The sequence below is a fragment of the Populus trichocarpa genome, chromosome 14, assembly GCF_000002775.5.
Source record: "Populus trichocarpa isolate Nisqually-1 chromosome 14, P.trichocarpa_v4.1, whole genome shotgun sequence".
In the NCBI taxonomy this organism is placed as follows: domain Eukaryota; kingdom Viridiplantae; phylum Streptophyta; class Magnoliopsida; order Malpighiales; family Salicaceae; genus Populus; species Populus trichocarpa.
This window is the reverse complement of record NC_037298.2, coordinates 1,126,927-1,147,625: the sequence shown is the minus strand read 5'-3', so window position 1 is coordinate 1,147,625 and position 20,699 is coordinate 1,126,927. Positions and strand designations below refer to the sequence as shown.

The 20,699-nt window shown below is 36.2% G+C and overlaps 3 protein-coding genes across 6 annotated transcripts; 2 read left to right on the top strand and 1 right to left on the bottom strand.

Moving 5' to 3' along the window:
- The first annotated feature begins 1,528 nt into the window (after nt 1-1,528).
- On the top strand, nt 1,529-5,599 carry LOC7497342 (poly(A)-specific ribonuclease PARN-like). Its single transcript, XM_024585336.2, has 8 exons — nt 1,529-1,548; nt 1,765-1,893; nt 3,513-4,119; nt 4,207-4,337; nt 4,740-4,943; nt 5,031-5,143; nt 5,336-5,406; nt 5,485-5,599. The coding sequence occupies exons 3-7, from the start codon at nt 3,782-3,784 to the stop codon at nt 5,372-5,374; spliced, it is 825 nt and encodes a 274-aa protein (XP_024441104.1). The 5' UTR covers nt 1,529-1,548; nt 1,765-1,893; nt 3,513-3,781; the 3' UTR covers nt 5,375-5,406; nt 5,485-5,599.
- A 1,785-nt stretch (nt 5,600-7,384) lies between these two features.
- LOC18104799 (uncharacterized) lies at nt 7,385-12,692 on the top strand. 4 transcript variants are annotated; one of them, XM_006374772.3, is made up of 12 exons: nt 7,385-7,534; nt 7,687-7,727; nt 8,733-8,836; nt 9,682-10,067; nt 10,155-10,304; nt 10,415-10,629; nt 10,722-10,792; nt 10,890-11,052; nt 11,247-11,436; nt 11,733-11,891; nt 12,020-12,108; nt 12,372-12,692. In XM_006374772.3, the coding sequence occupies exons 4-12, from the start codon at nt 9,728-9,730 to the stop codon at nt 12,465-12,467; spliced, it is 1,473 nt and encodes a 490-aa protein (XP_006374834.3). In that variant the 5' UTR covers nt 7,385-7,534; nt 7,687-7,727; nt 8,733-8,836; nt 9,682-9,727; the 3' UTR covers nt 12,468-12,692. The 4 variants fall into 4 exon arrangements, with proteins under 4 accessions (XP_006374834.3, XP_052302679.1, XP_052302678.1 ...); XM_052446719.1 differs by having other exon boundaries at nt 7,414-7,563; XM_052446718.1 differs by lacking the exon at nt 12,372-12,692 and having other exon boundaries at nt 7,414-7,563; nt 12,020-12,320.
- Nucleotides 12,589-19,344, bottom strand: LOC7497340 (linoleate 9S-lipoxygenase). The gene is made up of 9 exons (XM_002320001.4): nt 19,033-19,344; nt 18,142-18,422; nt 17,789-18,029; nt 17,288-17,653; nt 17,099-17,184; nt 16,676-16,762; nt 14,718-15,016; nt 14,203-14,466; nt 12,589-13,827 (listed from the first exon to the last, which is right to left on the bottom strand). Exons 1-9 carry the CDS (start codon nt 19,214-19,216, stop codon nt 13,053-13,055), a joined length of 2,583 nt encoding a protein of 860 aa, XP_002320037.4. The 5' UTR covers nt 19,217-19,344; the 3' UTR covers nt 12,589-13,052.
- Nucleotides 19,345-20,699: the final 1,355 nt, after the last annotated feature.

Below are 20,699 nucleotides of genomic sequence, written 5' to 3'. Positions count from 1 at the left end.
CATAGATGATTCCATGGACGAAACCAGCCTAATTTCAAAGTATTGAATCTTCTCTCCAGTTGAAAAATCACTATAAATGAATCCCATTAATGCAATTAGTCAAATATATATATGTAAATTTCAACGAAACAAGCATAACCTCAGACCAGGGGAAAAAGGAAAGGAAAAAAAAAAAAAAATAGGAAAGAGAGGTAGATTAACCATAGTTTTTAAACCCGGCCCGGTCCAAGGCCCGGGTTCCGGGTTTTGACCCGGTCACCGGGTTTTGACCGGGTCGGCCGGGTCAATCCCTATTTTAAAAAAAATTCAAAACGGCGTTGTTTTAGTAAAAAAAAAATACAAAAGTCAACGGGTTGCAACCGGGTTTTGCCAGGTCACACCGGGTCATGGCTTATCCTATTTTTTCATCAGCCCAGCCCCGTTCCAGCCCCGGGTCGTGGGTCGACCCGCCGGGCCCGGCCGGGTTTCGAAACTATGAGATTAACTATCATGATTGCTAAACTCCATTTGTTTTAATGAACCGATATAAAACTTTACTCGGGTTAGTTTTTTAATTAAATAAAATAATATATTAATCTAACTAGATTAGTTTAGGCTGAACGAGTTTTTAGTGATCCATATAATTAAATCGAACTTTAATTAAAATTGACCGGTTCAACACAAATAGATAAAAATATTATCATCTTAGTCAAGAATTAAACCGATGATCCAAATCCTTTCAAGGTGGTCTCTGGATTAAAGATAAACATCTAGGGAGCGTTTGGTATTGCGTTTGCACCTGCGTTTCGTCCAAATTTGAATTTTTTTTTTTTGCTAAAATTGAGTGTGGTTTGTACTTTTTGGATCGTTTTGATGTGCTGATGTCAAAAATAATTTTTAAAAAATAAAAAAACATCATTGACATGCATTTCGGGCACGAAAAGCTATTTGAAAAGCACCCGCAACCACACTGCCAAACACGCTCCTAGTCAACTACCTAGCAACGGGGCTAGACTGAAAATATAGAGGGCAGTCAGGGTTGATGGTCCCGTGACGATGTGGGCCAGAGCCTAGTACTTTAGAACTTTCGGCTTGGACCAGGATCCCACCCATGGTTGTTAAAAATGCGTTTTAACTCGTAAAATCATCCGATTTTACGAGTTAAAACACAAAAAACGTGCAGAATCGGGGTTAAAACTCGAAAACCAGCAAAATCAGGTTGACTCGGTCAAACTCGCATAAAAACGGGTTGACTCGTAAAAAACGTAACGTTTTAACGAGTTAACCAAAACTTTCACTTTCACTACCGTTTCACGGTTTCACCAAATGACAAATGCAGAGTAACCAGAGTTGCAGACAATTAGAAATGCAAAATTACAAATGCTCCTTTGACTCAGCACCACTGCACCGCAGCACCAGTGACCACTCTCTTTCCAAATTCCAAGTCCCCGTCTCCCACTCTCCCAGTCTCCCCGACTCCTTTTCCTTTTCCCCTTTCCCCTTTTCCCTTTCCCCAGCAATTTAAAAAATCACATTCCCCCGATCCGGAGCGTTCTTGGCGAGACGAAGGTAAGAATTGATTCCCAATCCCAAGCTTTGTTTTTTCTGTCTAATGGTGGTGATTATAGACAAAAATTATCTAGGTATTCTGTGAATTTGTGTTTATCTTCTGGGTATTCTACTATTACTTGGTTTGCTGCTGGAGTGCTGGGTATTTTTTCGGAGGGGGAGTTGTGCTGCACTGCTCTGAATCTGTGTTTGATCTTGCTTGCTTTGGTGTTGCAGATTCTGCAATTTTGCATAGACAACGAAGCATTCCAGCTAGGATTGCACTCTTGGACTGCCTTATTTTATTTTCAGTACTGGGACACAAGAAAAGCCTGCTGCATTCTTGTATGAACGTGGAAACTCCTCGTAAGTTCACTGCCAAGGCACTTCCATGGATCTGGTTTTCTTTTTCCACCACTAGCTTTTTTCCTGTTTGTGTTTTTATCCAGTCAAGTTCATTGTTTTACTAGCTAATAGGGCCTTGAAATATTATATTCTCATTGAAATTTGAGAGTCCAAGATGTGTTGATGAAATGCATGCATCTGTTGATAAGCATGAAAATTTTCAAATGTGAATGAAAGAAAAGAGTGTATGTGTGGCAGTTCATGTCAAATTTCTTATACGAGAGGGCTCTGTTTAATTTCTTGCTTGCTGTTTTTGTGTGTTGTAATTTCTTGTAACTAAGATTGCTGGTTTTCAATGTGTTAAGGTTTTTTATATTTTGCATTTAATTCTCAATGTGTATTACTGGATAGGTCAGTCTTGGATTGGAATGCCTTTTGCCGTGCTTCTGTTGCCTTTTTATGAATTGTAAATCATTAGATTACATGTTGTCACCTGCCATACTTCTGTAGTTTAAATACTGGGAAACAAACATTTCAATTCCTTTGGAAATTGGCATTGTATTTGGTGGCAGCAGGGCAATTGATGCTAAGAGCATTGCCTGGCTTCTTTGTCTTTGCTGAGACTTTGGCTTGTACAATTTTTACCTTGTTGAATACAGGTTGAATCTGGAATTGGTAAGTTCATGTTCTTGTCTTTTATGGCTGGAACAAAGTCAATGATTGGCAACTTCTATTCTATGTGTTGGGCATTAATACTATTTATCGGGCTTGCATATGCAATTACATATTGTATTCTTGTCCAGTTATTATGCAATGAAGGATGTTAATTGAGAGGTGGGAGAAAATTTCTGTCAAAAAAGAAAGGTCGAAGGCAGTGTGTTTAATCTCTTGATATTCAAATTTCAAAAACTTAGCTGAACAGGAATGAATATTGGGAAGTGTCTGCTAAATTTAACCTTAGAGAGAAACAAATTTCCGAACAACCTCTACTCCAATTCTTACATTCAACTCATGCTGTAGATTTATTGTGAGATCCGAGATTCCATACTTTCTACGTATTTTCTTTTGTTTTTATTTGTTGACTTTGTAGACAGAGACATTTTCTTCTGACTGTTTCCCCATCATCTATGGTTTCTTCAAGAACAGGAATGAATATTGTGTATTTTAAGATATTTGGATATTTGTATTGTTTATTTTACTTGTATTTGAATTATGTATTTTAAGATGTTTGGATGTTTATTTTGCGATTTTACGATTTCAGTTAAAATATTTTACTTGTGATTTTACGATTTTTAGTTAAAAAAATTTACTTCCGATTTTACGATTTTATGATTCGAGTTTACGAGTCGAGTTTATATTGTATGTTCCGTGTCGTGTCAAAAAAGCGTTTTCGACAACCTTGTCTAGAACAAAAAGTCACCATCTATATATATATTATCAAGATAGATTATTTTTGTATTTTAAAAATATTTTTAAAAAATTTAATTTTTTTTAGTTTTTTTATTTATTTCAAATAATTATTTTTTAATATTTTCATATCATTTTAATATAATAATATCAAAAATAATTTTTTTTTAAAATATATTATTTTAATATATACAAAATATTAAAAAATAAATTCCACCGTACTTTCCGCGCAGACACGCTCATGAAAAATTACTAACAATACGAGGATCCAACCTGTGCTGATCCCCAACTAACAAGCACCAGGGGGCACCTCTATTGTCTTTAACATAAAGAGAGAGAGTCTTGCAATCTTTCACGGCCTGGTGAAGAATAGCCCATGAAAAAATTGGGCCATGGCCCATATTCGACTTCATCAACAATAAGCAATTAGCCCACATCTTGATCTACCTGCTCTCTCTGCTCCCTAGTTCCCTTGGTTCGCCGGATAAAAGGAAAAATAAAAATGGTTGCCGTCTCCCCACTGCTGCAAAGGCGCCTGTTAAGCACCAGCGTGACTAAAACCCACCATAAACCTCACCAGCAATGGAGCATAAAGCAAGTCACAAAATCAAACTTTGCTGACACTCTTAAGGATATAAAATCCCATGTCTCCAATTCTGATTTTGTGGCCGTGTCCTTGCAAAACACCGGCTCCTTCTCCGCCCCTTGGCAACGCGTCTCCCCTTTTGACACCGCCGACACGGCTTACTTAAAAGCCAAGTATGCCGCTGAAAGGTTCCAGGTTCTTCATTTCGCTGTTTGCCCCATCACTGTCAGGGCTTCTAAAGTCACTGCCTACCCGTTAGTACAACAATCTTTAACCAATCTTTGTTCTGTTAAAATCTAGAATTGATGATGAACTAAAACTGGATATTGCTTTTGGCGCAGATATAATTTTCACTTGTTCCCAAGAGCTGAACTAAAGATGGAAATGCCTTCTTACAGTTTTTATTGTCAAACCTCGTCTTTGATATCTATGGCTCGCCAAGGTTTTGACTTTAATTCTTGCATAAAGGATGGTATGTATTCCCTTAAAGTTGCATTGCTTCATATGTGTACTCTAAGAATTTCCAAATTTGGATTCTAATTCTTTCTTCTATATTCTAAATCCTTTAGAATGTCACATTGTTTAAATTAAAGAAAATAGAAGTGAGCCAAGGTTAAGATGCTTTCTCACTCAAATCATTGAATAAGGTTGAGTTAATAGTTATTTTTGGCACTAACAACTGGCCACTCTCAAGTCTAAGCCTAATCAAAGTAAGAATCATCCATATTTGGTTTTTTCTTTTTTTACCTGTTGAAATAGATAGTGAATGTATTCCAGTATCATTTTAGGAGCATGACAAGTGTCGAGTAGAGTCTGCTGCCTCCATGTATTGAGCTTGTTTTTGAAAATCTGTGTGATTCTTCTGATTTGATAGGTATCTCATACTTGTCCAGAGAACAAGAATCTACTGCAAAAATTCAGATGGGGAATCCAATACTTGCAAAGAATGTGACAGAATCCACTTCTACCCTTTCTGTTGCTGATTCTGTATTCGTTGAAAGGATTAAATCACACATTAAAAATTGGAAGAAAGCATGTAAAGAAACTAGCACAAGGAAAGAAGGCAACCAAATTCAAGGTGGTTTGATTATGTCATTCCTTTCCTTTCGTTTGTTTTTTTTTATAAGAAAACAAAATTATTATGAGTTTACCTTTTTGTTTCCAGATGCTCTGGTCAGATCCCTAAGAAAACTCGTTCTAGGAAATGAAGAGTATGATTCAAGACCGTGCATGAATATAGATGTTTGCAGCGAACGCCAAGCGCAGCTTGTGGTTGAGGTAGATTGAAAGGATAGTCTGGACTGTCAGTTAGTAGTGATGCATGAGATTCTTATCCTTATTGCTGGTTTTACTGAATTAGACTTGTTTTGCTTCCAATTTTTGTTGGTAATAATATCTTGAATTTTTATGTTTGTTGGCTACAGATGTTGCAAGAATTTGCTGATGATGTTGTTCCTTTAATAATTCCAGCAAAGGGTGGAGCAATGCAGGCAGTTCGTGTTGTTTTAACAAGTTCAAAGGAGGATAAAGATCTTCTGCAGGTAGCAACTATATCTCAATCCTTGGTAATGATCATGGTCAAGCTACACTTAATGATCTAATTGATGCTTGATTGACAGGGAAAGCTTCAAAATGACGAACAGGAACTAAAGAAAAAGGTCCGTGGCTTTCGAGAGGTGATCGATTTGATATCTGCTTCTCAGAAGCCTGTTGTCTCGCATGGTTCCCTTAATGGTGTATATCTATGAACTCAAGTTTCTGTTTATCTGAAAATAAAGTATATGTTTTTTTTTTGGTAGCTAATCTCATGGATCGATACTGCTACATGCAGATTTAACAGTTATTCATTCAAAATTCATAGCTCCCCTGCCTCCTACAGTGGATGAGTTTATGTGTTCCTTGCGTTTGGCTTTCCCCCTGGTAATTGATGTCAACCATCTGATGAAGGAGATCAGTGCTCTGAGAAAAGTTACTAGTATACCTGTAGCTATTTCTCAATTAAAGAATCGGTTCTTTACACCCATTGATATGGAAATTCCATGCCAAGGTCTGTTACTCTCTCTGGTTTTTTCATGAACAGGCTGACATATGTTATATGATAGGGGATTCATGGAAATCTGTGTTACGGAAGTCTATTTATGAATTGCTTATTTATAGCTTGTAGGTTCTATTTTCTTGCCTGGTCTCCAAACATTATGAAGTAGGCAATTGAAATTTCTTTCGGCAAATTATGAAGTTATACCACTTGACATACTTGATTGATGTACACCATATTTGATCTTTTCAGCTATGGAAAATGAAGACACTATTCATGGGCAAAATGTTGTGAAGATTTGTGAATTGTTTGCTAGGCTATGCAGTATACTCAAAATCGATCCTGCTGCTGTCAAATCAGATGAAGAAAAAGGGGCTTCAGCCCTTGAAGCTTACGCAAATATTTTCAGTCCATTCTGTACTGCATCTGAAGAACCAATAGATGGAGAAATCAAAATATGGACTAACAAATGGACTAACAACACAAGAACTGTGAGCTGTGAGGATTTGGTTTTCTTGTGGGGATTTGGGGATAGGGTGACAGCTGGGGTACTAAAGAGCCTGCTCCAAGAGTCTCATGAAGCTTTCTCCAAGGAATTTGATGTGCGATTGGTAGATAATAGCTGCGCCATTGTGATTTTCTGGCAACATGGGTTGACAGAAACTTTTCTGAATACCATGAATAAGTGCTCAGACATGCGCGGACCTTTGAGGGAGATGGTTTCAGAAGGTCTAAGAGCTGCAGGGTATGAGACTTACAATAGAGCTTGTAGGTTAGGTTTATGGGAGTCAAGTTTAGCAGATTCCTTAGACAGAGCCTTGGCTGACTCTTAAATTATTAAGTGATCAAAAATATTATTTAAATCTTAAATTCAAATAGAGAATAAACAAAAACAATATTTAACTGGGATTATTAAATTTTTTTTAAGGTTAGCTTGATTTTCAAACAAACAAGTGATTTAGTTTTGTTCGTATCCGCTGCTTTTCTATTAAAAAAAAAAAACTGTGCGTGAACTTTCCACGGATGGGTCCTATCTAAAAATCAACTCTCACGAGATGAGATTATAAATTCTCCCACCTACTCCCGTCACATGAAAGAGATCCAAGTCTGTCTTTAACGAAGTTTCTAAGCTATCTTCTGTGAATTTAAGGCCACTCGAATAAATTGGGTCGACTTTAACAACCTAGCTGATTTTTCATTAAATTTTAATTTATTTTAATTTATTTAATATTTTTAAATTACTTTAATATACTAATTTCAAAAATAAAATTTGAAAAATAAAATAAAATAGTATTCTAATATATTTATTAAAAAAACACTTAAAAAAAAAGGCTAACAGCTCCGCAGGCCCCTGCAAACCCCCACCCAGTAAAAAAAAAAAAAATTCCGTCGGCGTAGTTCTAATGGAATTGTCCTTTCGGTTGGCTATCTTCTCTGAACATAAATAGGGTATCCTCTAGGTAGAATTGGCCGTGGTGTCCTCTCCTCTCTTTAAGTGGTAGATTTCCAAACCACATCTCCTATTCTCCAGTGCCTGTTTCACCAGAAGAAGAAAACAATGGGAGGCGGCAACGGGCAGAAGGCAAAGATGGCTCGCGAGAAGAACTTGGAGAAGCAAAAAGCTGGTTCCAAGGGTAATTGATTGACTGTTTATAAAACCCTAGTAAGCCTAATCTCTCTCTCTCTCTCTCTCTCTGTTTATTTGACTGCTCGATGTTTGTCCGAGGAGATCTATGTGGTCATGTTCATGTCCTGACTCGGTTTTGTTCTTCCGATTTATATGCAGGAAGTCAGCTCGAATCAAACAAGAAAGCCATGTCGATCCAGGTATTTACCGCTCTTGCTCTTCTCGGCCGCTAATTTTATAGCAATTTAATTCATAGAATTTTTAAATTTACTTTATTTAGTGAAAGCTGAAATTAGGTCAAGATAGGCTGATTTTCAAAGAACCAGTTCAACCCGATCACCCCCATACATACATACATACATGAGAGTATGTATTAGGGAGCAATGTAAAACTATTTTCATGATCTTAGCCAACGGCTTGAGCTTTTGAGTTGAACTGGTTTTTTGATAGATTTTGGAAAGGATCTGTGTTTTTAACCGATGAATGATTACTTTTTTTTGAGAGATAATCCTCCTCTATAGTCACTTATCTAGGCAAGAATTAATCATTGGAAGAAACCCAGTCTCAAAAACTAATCAATGATTAAGAATCATCTATACTAGCTTTTCCATGTCCGTCTGTTGACCACTGCTAGGCTGCGGTTTAGTATTGGCTTTTGAATGAATTCGTGGCAATTGAGAGATGCCCTGATCTTCTATTATATCTATGCTTTTCTTTGGCTTCTATCTTGTTATTGTCTCAGTGGAATTTCTTAGATTATCGCTGTTGACTCGGTGAGATTACCTTCTCGTTAGGTCTTAACCTATAATTTCAGTCACGGAAGTATTTGGACTGAAAATCTTGTTTTTGGTCGTCTAATAAACTGGTGAGTTTTGTTTGCAGTGCAAGGTGTGTGTGTGTGTGTGTGTGTAAGAGTTTAGTATTTCACCCTTCAATTACTTGGCTTGGCTTGTTTTAGAGGTAGAGAGGTTTTTTTAGTTATTATAAGAAAAAATATGGTTAAATTATTTTTTGTTTTTTGCATTTTTCTTGCATAATATAATTACTGCATTGTCCTTGATAGCAAAAAAAAGTTAAATTACATTATTAACTTTGAAATTTAAAAAGTTTTGTCTTTGCTTTTTTGTAGTTATCAAGTGTAATTAGAGGTAATAAAGTAATTTTTATAATAAGCAAAAAAAAAAAAGTTGAAGGTGCATGAACAGTTTTTGCAGGTTTTGGACGACATGTATGTCTCCTTCATATAGCTAAAACTGTACTTTCAGGACGGCGACCGGAACATTTTGGCATCCCCTCCATAATTAAAGCGGTGCGCATAGCTTAATGGTGGCTAGTTTGGCACCTTTGAATTTTTGTTTCATTTTTTTTCCCTCTCTCTTTCTCATTTTTTGTGTTGATCTCAAATTAGCCCCTGAGATTTGTTATCTTTAAATTTTCATTTCTATTCTCTTTATTATAATTTTTTTATTTAGAATAATTTATGAAATTAAGGATTTCTTTCAATTCCATCCCTATTCTCTTTATTACAATTTTTTTATTTAAAATAATTTATGAAATTAAAGATATTTTTTTCAATTTCATCCTCAATGGATATTTTTCATATGTTAGATTTGATTCCCATCATTTTGGTCACTATTTGTTTTATTTAAATGATTTTTGTAATTGTTTTTTATTGCAATTTCATCATTCTTGATTTTATTCATATCAAATCTAATTCTTTTTATTATTGTATTGTCTTACCTTGCAAGATTTTTTTTTTATTTCATCTTCCAACATTTAATTAACTGGGTATTTAGCTTCTTAGTTAAATTTAAGTCTAGAATTTAATGGATTGAAGGTTTAAAAAATTAATCCCAGTTTATGATGTTGACTCGAGTTTTCTTGGTTTTATTTTCTTTTTTAAAAAAAAACTTTTTTACCACCCTCCAGTGTTTTGTTGTTTTTTTATGAAATTTTTTAGTTGTTTTAAAAATAAAATAGATTGTTTTTTTATTAAATGTAACTTTTTTTAAAAAAAATATTTTTAAATTAATTAATTAATTTTATCTTTTAATATTATTAAACTTCTAAGTTGAATTGATAAAAAATTTAATGAATTAAGGATTAAGTACGGTCCTAACAGTCAACACCGTTTCCTTTTCCTTTTCCTTGTAGAGGTAACTGTTCTGTTTCAAATTCCAATCGCGAATCAAAGCCAAAAATGGCTTCCGTTACGCTACACATACAGTCACCACCACTCAACAACGACGTCGTTTCGCTTCCAAGGAATCATTTCCCTATCGTCACCTTCAAAACAACCTTCTTTGGCTCCTCGTTGACCGCGAACGGGAAACCGCTTTCTCTACCAAAAACCTTTCGAACTCAACCCGTAATCACTTCTTCTTCTTCTTCTTCTTCTTCTTCTACTCACACGTTCGATGTTGTAATTATTGGTGCTGGAATCATCGGGTTAACTATTGCCCGGCAGTTCCTCATCGGGTCGGACCTTTCCGTTGCTGTTGTTGATAAGGACGTCCCTTGCTCTGGTGCTACTGGCGCTGGTATTCTTAGTAACAAATTCTGATTATCTCTCGTTTTGTTTATTTTTTTCAGAATATTGTTTTTGTTTTACTTTGTGACGGTTACAGGGCAGGGATACTTGTGGATGGTGCACAAGGAACCAGAGAGTGACACATGGGACCTCACAATGAGAAGCTACAAACTGTGGCAAATGTTTGCAGAGAAGGTGCGTGCCCAAGGCCTGGATCCGTTACAAGAATTAGGTTGGAAACGGACTGGTAATTATTTAAATTTATTCATAAAAGTCTCTGAAGATAACTTTTATGTTTAGCTAATTGGGCAGTGTGATAATTGTTTGTGATTTTTTTTTCTTAAATTATTATTATAGGAAGTTTGTTGGTAGGCAAAACTGCCAAAGAGGCGGCAACGTTGAAAAAGAAGGTGAAAAGATTATCTGAAGCTGGATTGAGAGCAGAGTACTTAACAAGTGATGCTTTGCGATTAAAGGAACCTGAGCTTGAGGTCGGTAAAGATGGTGGGGCTGCGTTTCTACCCGATGATTGTCAATTGGACGCTCAACGTGCTGTTGCATTCATTCAAAAGGTTTATTAATTTTTCCCTTGTCTCAATTAGTCAGCATTGTTTTCAGTTGGCATGTGGAGGAATTCATGCTTGTGTGGTTCATGTGTATATAGGCTAATAGGCACTTTTCTACAAAAGGGAGATATGCAGAGTTCTTTCATGATCCTGTGACAGGTTTATTGAGGTTTATTCTCACACTTCTCTGTAACTGGCTGTGAATTCTTTGTGGTTTCAAGGGGGTATAAGTTCTGAGATTACTACTTTAATTCTAACGTGTACAGATCTGATAGCAGCAATGAGGTTGAAGGTGTTCGGACTTTCAAGAATACATTGTATTGTAAGAAGGCTGTTATAGTGGCAGCTGGTTGTTGGAGCGGGTCTTTGGTACATGACTTGTTTAGAGAATCAGATATTTTGTTGAATGTCCCTGTTAAGCCTCGGAAGGTTGGAACTAGGATCACATAACCCAAGATTTTTATTCTTATTTTGCATTATATAAAATGGCCTGGGATTACCATTTTCTTTCTTTGTTTTTTATTTATTTATTTATTAAACATGAGCTTTATTGGGTGATTCCATGTTGTATCTTGCACTTGTTGTATATATAAGACCTGTTATGCATTTAATCTTTTTAACAGGGTCACTTGGTTGTCCTTGAGAACTTTAGTTCCTTTAGATTGGACCATGGCCTGATGGAGATGGGTTATGTTGATCATCTACATGATGCTTTAGATCGCAAAAGTTCACATTCAGTAAAAGTTGAGGAAGGGCAAACCCCGTCTGTCTCGATGACGGCCACCATGGACACAATGGGAAACCTTGTTCTTGGTAAATTTTTTGTACTTTTAGTTCCATGATATCTAATATCATCGATCTTAACTTGCATACAATAACTTGGGTGACTTGCAACCTCATAAGACTTGATACTAAATTGTTTGCATGAGTAATTGTATTTGGCGAACAGAGAGTGAGTGTGGCTTTCTGGTAAATCTTGGATATTTATGTCACGTCTTCTGCTCTTCCTAGCATATTGTTTTCTTCGTAATTAGGTTACTTCAAAATAAGATATTGTTGTTCATTCAATGACTGCTTGTGTGGCCATCATCTACTATTCAACTTTTCAGGGAGCAGCCGTCAGTTTACTGGGTATAGCACTAAAGTGGATGAGTCCATTATTAATCATATATGGAAGAGGGCTGGAGAGTTCTTTCCCAAACTAAAAGAGCTGCCCCTAGAAGATTTCACTTTGGATAGAAAAGTGAGAATAGGATTACGCCCTTATAGTAAGTCCATGTACTTCAGGACATGCATAGAGGAAAAAATTTCTTTCCAAGGCACTGGGACTTGAAAATTTTAAATTTGTACTTTAAGCCATCACCTTGTACTTATGAAATGTGTTCTACTGTTCTAGTGCCTGATGGGAAGCCAGTGATTGGGCCTGTGCCTGGTTTGATGAATGTGATCATCGCAACTGGGCATGAAGGAGGAGGACTTTCTATGGTAATATCCGTATCCCCCTTTTCCACTGAAGAAAAGTGGTTATGTGTTTTTCCTTTCTTATTCTTTTTTTCCCCTTCTAAAAATAAATTCAGGCTTTTAAGTTTGACCATATTGTTCTAGTTTTAAACTAAACTTGATTAGTGACAGCTTATGTTCCCTGCCTTTGGAAATTAGCTTCGCAGTTATTTTTTATCCTTTTGACCGCTGATAAATCTTTGTTGAACAAAGGAATCGCTCATCATTTTTTTTTCTTCCATTTGGAGGCTTTGGGTACTGCTGAAATGGTTGCTGATATGGTGTTGGGCAATCCTGGAATTGTTGATTTGGCAGCATTTGCACTTCAGGGTCGATGTTGCTAATAAATACCCGTGTTTTTTACAAGATGGAAGATGGAATGGTTGCATGATTGGCCGGTATTTAATGGTCTGCTGGTTTTCTGGGACATCTCAAGGTCACAGGAAATAGTGCTGAATTTTGGTAGCTGCTGAAATATTTTGTATGCCTTTCGTATATCTGCTTCTTTAATTTATATCTGTATTCACTGAACCATTAGTTTTATCTTCTAGTTTTTTTTTTCTCTCTCATTTGTCAATCTTTCATCATTTTACTGTTAATCTTGCGTGCACATCTAAGACAAATGTTATAGTCCCATTTGACTCTCTGGCTCTAGCTTTCTCCACTTTCGATGATTGTCTAGGTGAGACAAAGTCCATTGGCAGCATACTGCCTTGGATGAATATTATTAAATTGAACCCTTGATATTTTCTCCCCTTTGACTCATAAGAAACAAAGAACATGTTTCAGTAATGCAATCACTATCAGGATGAGACCAGGAAAATGGTGGAGCTTAACATGCTTTGGACAAGTATATATTTTGGAGAAACACTTCTATAGTGACTGTATAGTCATCACTGGACTACAGTTTGCAGTATAATGAAGTCGTGCTATATTGATACGCTGTTAGGGATCCCCTTTCTTGTGATGCCCCATCTGGGTCCAACATTGGATGTATCTGGGTAGAGAAGTTCGTATGGGATCTTGGCAGGGCCGCTCCTGTTCTTAAACTTGGGATCTTTGTTCCTCTGAATAATTTTCTTCTCTATCTCTTGGAGATGTTCATTGAACTTCTTGAATTTTTGCTGAACTACATTGTCAGTGCACTCTAACAGCGGCCTCTGACCTAAGTATACTTCATCAGATGTGTGCTTCGAGAGAACCTCTGTTAATGCTATACCAAGGCTCATCTCAAATCTGTCGGGCAGCATGTTAAGATAATATTTGTCTGGATCTCTTAAGAACTCGGCAAATTCTTGTGTCCCTTCCTTTGGAATAAATTTTCGACATAGCATGGGACGATTTAAAGGGCAGCCATCATATGCATATTGCCCAAAGTTGACGGAAGCGTGAAGGCCTGATGTAATCCATATGAGTGTTGTTAGAGCTTCTGTTAGGTCTACGAGAGTTGTCATTTTGTACCACCATGTCTCGTTGCACTTATCACCATGGCCCACATTCTGGATCTCAGACCACCATGCTTGAATTTCTACATCAGAATTGACAGAAGAATCGTCTTTGTAGAAAAGTGTGCAGAAGTCTGTGACCCATGTCTTGATGGCATACCAAATATCAAGTCCATCTGCACCATAGGGATAATCATCGAAGAGGAGCTGTACCCCAGTGGGATTATTTGGATTGTCTGGGTCTTCCAGGGCCAATCCTCTGAAATAGCATTTGTTATAAGACAACATTAGAACTGAATGCTAGAGTAAGAATTCATGTTTTCTGAATTTTTGAGGTTGCTTCTAGGTGTTTGTTTTCTACTATGCTCACTTTGGTTTTTTTGGCTCAGAATTTTATTTTGCACTTACTCTAGAATGCATGACAAATATTCAGCATATCCCTGTCAAATTTTATGATATTTATGTTCATTGTTTCCTTTTCTCTTGTTTATTATATTAACTATCTACAGATCATGAAAATAATCGTATGATCTCAACTTAAATGTTGACATTATGGATTTTTCCCCCTTTTGTGTTGATAACAAAAAGAAACTAGGTGCAAGGGGGAGGGGGGCTATTTGTTAAAATGAATTACCTTTTGACAAGATCAGCAGGAAGAGCTTGTTCATCAAATCTCCATTCTTTATAGAGTTCAGAAGACAATTCCATGGATATTTCACCAGAAAAGAGTGTTTTCTCAAGGATTCCTCTAGAGTTTATGAGGATACTCCGAGCCAATGCGTTTATGTGCATGGTGTCCTTGAAATGAGGACGTAGTAGCCAGTTGATTGGGTGCATGACACTCAACTGCCTTCTAGTTGCAATAATGAACGGCTCAACTACTGCATGAGTGTGTAACCTGGAAAATGCACATATCAGAGAGAACAAAAGCATTGGGCATTTCTTTTTTCAATGAACCATCAGTAATGATTTAAGAATGCATTTAGAAATTTCAGTCAAAAATTCTCGAAAAGAAAGAAAGAAACAGTCATTGGATGGCCTATATAATGCTTAGTTGTTGATCTCTGAGAAAATATTTTTGTTGTGGGTAAAACTCCACAAATAATATGGAAAATCCAGGATTGAGATTGGCAAAGTATCTCAACTCACCAATGGCTGATTAGTTGGTGGTATGCTGAGTCATTAGCTGCAACATGAGCTTTAGCAAGCTGCCATAGTGCTGCTTCAGTTCCTTGATTTGCTGGGAGAAACACCCTGCTGACTTCTGTGTCCTCATTGGAGCCAGGCAGGCTCAATTCTATTGCTAATGGCTTTAATGTATCATCAGTTCTTAAGAAAAATAGTGTTCTTGATGCATAAGCACAAACACCCTTTGTGTTAATTTTGCTTAAATACGACATGAGATAGTCATGGTGATCCAAGATGAATATCCTCCATTCATTCATTGCCTGTGATTTATATTTAGAAAGAAGTGAATAACTACAGAAGACCTCTTGCATTCTGCATTGAACTCCTTAAGAAGGATAATCAGAAATATACACAGGGTTTTCCAACTTAGATAAGTTATATACGCAATGCTCCAATGAGAGTACTTGCTGTATATTCTGAAAAACTTCCAACTTCTTAGAACTGAAGTAGTTTGTATGGCGTTTTTGGAACAAACTATACTATATCCTTCAAGGGTGTTCTTATGAATTAAACACATATCATATACCCTTGTCAGTGATTATTGCTCTGACTCTGATGCAAGCGACAAAAACAATAATTTATGAATGAATTTTACAGCAGTTATGTACCTTGGTTTTCCTTCCACTAGGTGTGTTTCCTTGAAACCCTACTATTATAATGCAGTAGTAGCCCTTCTATGTACCCTTTCAAGGCTCCAACTCAATTACAAACCATAAATCCTTTTATTTCTTAATCCAAGCTTTAAAACCCCAAATTTCCAAGACCTAGCTCACCATAAAGCACTTGTAGGACATAATTTCAACCCTCAGTTTTGTCATAATAATAGAATGCCAACTTACCTTAAGGCTACTTTCTAATAATAGATCATGATTTTAAAAGATTTGAGGCTTGCAAAGGCTAGAGAAAATATTTTGAAACCCAAGCTTGAAGGGTAAGTATATTTTATAATCGAGGCTCCACTTTGTAAACTAACTGCTGAGTCTGTTTTTTTCCCCTCATTTTTTTCCTTGTTCATTTCTCTCGTCATAAGTAGTCTCATTGAGTAATCTTGATATTGAATCTTTTGCCAAAAGAGATGTTCCTGTTTTTATGACACACAATGTATAGTGTTTACTGGTATTTATATATCCTAAGGTAGATTGATGATATATTTAATAAATCAATCTGAAAAGTATTCTAAACTTGTGGCAATCAGATATATGAATTTTTTTTTAATTAATGTGAATGTCCGGGTTAGCTTGTGTGTATCTCGATTAATTTCATAGGTCCTGAAATTAACAACCATGTAAGCCTCTAGTAGCCTTGAAGTTTATAAGACTCGAATAGGTAATCTTTACAAAACAAATTTAAAATCTGATCAGTTGAGCTACTCATTTGTTCTATTATGGGTTGTCCTACATTCTATGCGTAAAATTTGGCTGCTATCGATGTCCTACATAATTCTCCCCTTGACTTGATAGGCATTCTATGATCTCACAATACTTTGCTAGTGCTCCTTAATTCTATAGTACTTGTTTTAGTTCATAATTTAACATCTCTCTTGTCTCTTACTACCTTGTGGATAATAATAAATCTTGGACATGGAACATAAATGGTTTTAAGTGTTTATTGGTGCGTGAAAAAGTTATTTCCTGGCTTATGAGTTTTGTTAAACCTCTGTCGCTATTCCTAGATATCTGAACCTTACATTTTGTGTATTCTATTATTTCCCTGCATTGTTTAAAATTTTTTGAACTCTACGAGTGTTCACCATTCTAATTTAACATTAACCTCTAGCCTAGTCTCATTTATGAAACGAATTTCATGTCCTGTGATTACTCTTGTTGTGCATCATTAATCTCCTTGGAGAGAAGGTGGGAAGAGAGAGAGAAAAGGAAAAATGAGAGGTTTACTTAGTGGAGAAGGATGTGGATGGTTACCTCGAAAAGTGTCAACCCATCAAGGTTGTGCTCTATGTGTGATGCCTCTATTGTACTCACTCCATATCTGCCTTCTGGTGGGAATTCCTGTGAAGTATAGTCAAATTAGAACATTTGATGGGTGTTTATGACTAAATCATGACTCAGTATCAAGGTGACCTGCTGCTACAGTGTTGAACTTTGAAGAGCAATTTATAAGAACTGTATTGTGGGTTTGAAATCTACATGAAAATAATGAGTCTTGCCAGGTGTTAAGACCGGTATAGGGAACATGATCTTTGTTATGTTTGTCTGTTGTATGTAGTTCATGCCTTATGAACATATTAAGGAAATTTCTTGATTAATGGAGATTAGTATAGAATGGTGCAGGTTTAGGCTTTAAGCTGATGATAGATCCAATGCAATTCATAAGGTTAGAGAAACCTGCAAACTTTGTATCCTTGTTGGATTAGTTCCTGCAAGCATTTGACGTCCAAATTCCTCATCGTTTCCCCAGGCTAATTCATTCTCTGAAAAATACATTTAAAATATACGCATAATACTGAGACAATTTAATAGAACACAATCCTTTAGGATCTATGAATTATAAGAGCATATTGCTAAAGGAATTACCTCTTATAATTTGAGGTAATGGGAATTTCACGAGGTCTTCTTTGCCTGTATATATAATTTCTTTGAAAAGGACATCTGGAACTAATTTCTTCAATCTTTCTTTGACCTTTCCCTTCAATTTGTTTTTGGCCTTTCCCTCTACTGCATTACTTCTCTTGCTAGAAAACATATCATGTATCTCGTCAAACGACTCAAAACTACTGGAATCTTGTTTGAATAATGAATCTGCCTCTGTGATAATGAAATGCACAGTAGCCTGGATTGAATTTGATATGAACTCTGATAGTTTCTTGGGACTAAAACGCTCATCTAGAGGAACATATATATCCAAGTTGATTGTTTCTGTCCGGCTCTCGGTTGAAGGTTCTATATGTAAGTGATCACAAGTAGCAAACAAAAAGAAAATCATGTATTAACAGTGGAAAAAGCTATGAGGGAATTTTATAGGAAAAGGAACCATGGCAGATCATCTGAACCACGTGAGAGAGAAATTTGGGATACCTGTGTTGCTGGGAGGGTGACCTGTTCTCACCCTACGAGGGTATGGATGTAATTCAGAACCACCCAGGACTGGTCTAATGTGTTCCTGACCTTTATCTGGATTACAAAGGTCGTTGTAATAATCATAGTCATAGATTCGATCCCATTCCTTCCTCACTTGTTTTCCATCCCCTCTCAGGCTAGCAAGTTCCAGCTTTCTCAACTCCACTAGAGCGCTAGGTGTATGATTTGGAAGATAACTCTGCAACATTAGGTATGAGTTTGATTGTGCTTTATTTTGTGTGTGTGTGTGTGTGTGTGTGTGTGTGTGTGTGTGTGTGTGTGTGTATATATAAGTTTGGCTTCTAACTTACATTGTTTGAGAAGAATAGGCGCTCTGATTTTGTCTTTTGAAATGGATATACCCAAGATCTGCAGTCAAAGTAGATGATCTGATTGTCTAGAATTTCAAGAGTTACAGATTCAAGGAAGAATTTATGCTTATGTTGATTTTTCATAAGAAAAGCTCCTGGAATCCCAAAGTCTGGCTCGACATGTATTTTTATTTTGTATACTCTTGTTTTTGTGCCACCATGTCCCTCGCTCTTTCCATGCTTGAGGTAGGCTTTTGCACTTAACTTTCCTTTGCCTGTGCCTAGTAAATGCAGCATGAAGTAGAAGATCACAAGGAGCTTGATGTTATGCAGACAGACTTATCATTATCAAACTTTTGTTTCTTATGATCAGCTAACGTCGCACCATCATGGATTATTATCCTAATTTTTAAGGTCCAGTCAGCTGGTCTCATCTAGTTTTTGAGAACTCAAGTTATTCCTAACTTTTTTACATCTAAGACACACAAAGGGAAATTGATATCAATTGTATCAACTGCATGGCAATAATAAGTCAGAAATAGCTATAATGTTGTAATAACTTTTGTGGAAATACATATTCCAAGGAAAAAAATGCAATTTCTTGGTGTTTCTCTAGAACTATTTTGCATTAGGTTGTTTTTTGCATAGCCGAAAAGGAAGTTATAACATAATAACACTGTACTGAAGATTTCGGCCTAATATGTTTATACTGTGAGGAGAATACTTTATTAGAACAATAATCAGAGGGCAGGGCTATGCAAGCTGGGTAGTTCACTTGTTTCTCAGCTGACTGTTAACGATAAATTTCTGTTCTTTTAGTTTTATGACTGAATGCAGGAAGAGCAAAACCTATTCATTTTAAATAAAACTTGATATAACTCAAATACTTACTTGGATCGACTGTAGTGCTGCTATAAATCTGTACATATGCTGATTTTCCTGGTCCTGATTGCCCATGATTTTGAATAACAATTTTTCCCTTTATAATGTTTTGCTTGATATGATGATTTTGAAATTTGCTTTGGACATCTCTCACTCGCTCTTGCATGCTGGGATATGACCTGGGGAACACCATCTCTATATTTTTGTTATTTTTTCTTCCTAGTGGGGGTTGCTCAGCTTGTATTTCTGTTATAGCATCTTCAATGAACCCTGGTGAGTTTCTGTCTACCTTGTATTATTAAGTACACATCTGATTTTTGCTGCAACGAATGCTGGTGTGCGAAGGTGTCTATAACTTGGTGTTTACTTAACGTGGAAGGAAACAAAATGTTCCTAGCTTCGGTCATTAGCTATGCATCTGATCCATTGCTTGCCTTTCAGGTTTACTTTAGCACTTTTGGTTTTCCCATCACATGCTTTACTTGCTACAGTAATTCTACTCAAGGGGAAGTTTTGTTTGTGTTTGAAGGCATACCACCATTGACAGCATGCTGAGACAGTGTTCAAGTTGGAGGTCTCTGGTTCTGTAATGCAAATGGGATTCCGATGAGACAGCCACAAATTCATTGTCCTTTTCTAACTTCTCTAGCGCGTTAACTTTAATCAGGGGATGTTGTCACGCTGATAAATCTTTTATTCTCCTTTCCATGTCTAGCTTTTCTTGCTGGGCATTGAAGATGATGATTAGCAACTTATTACAACATGAATGTTAAGTTCAGTTATAGTTGTGCCAAAAGTATGATGACAAGAGGTGGATTTTTATGTATTTTCTTTTGATTACAAATAAAGTTTACAGGGTTGATTTTTGGTCCCGGCATGATCACATTCAACAATCGATAATTATAATTTTATAAATTATTTCAAATAAAATAAGTAACAATAAAAAAAATAAAGATCAAATTTAATAGATAAAAAATTTCAATTAAAAAAATAATAAGATAAAAGCAAATAACAATCATAAAAATAAAAACTAAAATTAATACAAAAATCAAATTCTAAAGGGTGAATTTCTTTTATTCAACGTTGCTCGTGTTTTTTTCTTTGAAAATCTTGTGATGCACTGGCGTGCTTATCTCAATCTCTGGGGCGGTGATGCCTGCAGGTAAAGGCATCCTCCTTTAATAATGAGGGTGGGTTGCAAAGAGGAAAAATAATAAAACGATGATGAGATAAGATAGGAGTGTGGGTCTTCGTTTCCCCTCGGACAACTATCCATAAATGATTCCATGGACGAAACCAGCCTAATTTCAAAGTATTGAATCTTCTCTCCAGTTGAAAAATCACTATAAATGAATCCCATTAATGCAATTAGTCAAATATATATATGTAAATTTCAACGAAACAAGCATAACCTCAGACCAGGGGAAAAAGGAAAGGAAAAAAAAAAAAAAGAATAGGAAAGAGAGGTAGATTAACCATAGTTTTTAAACCCGGCCCGGTCCAAGGCCCGGGTCACCGGGTTTTGACCGGGTCGGCCGGGTCAATCCCTATTTTAAAAAAAAATTCAAAACGGCGTTGTTTTAGTAAAAAACAAATACAAAAGTCAACGGGTTAGTTTTTTAATTATCATGTTTGCTAAACTTCATTTGTTTTAATGAACTGATATAAAACTTTAC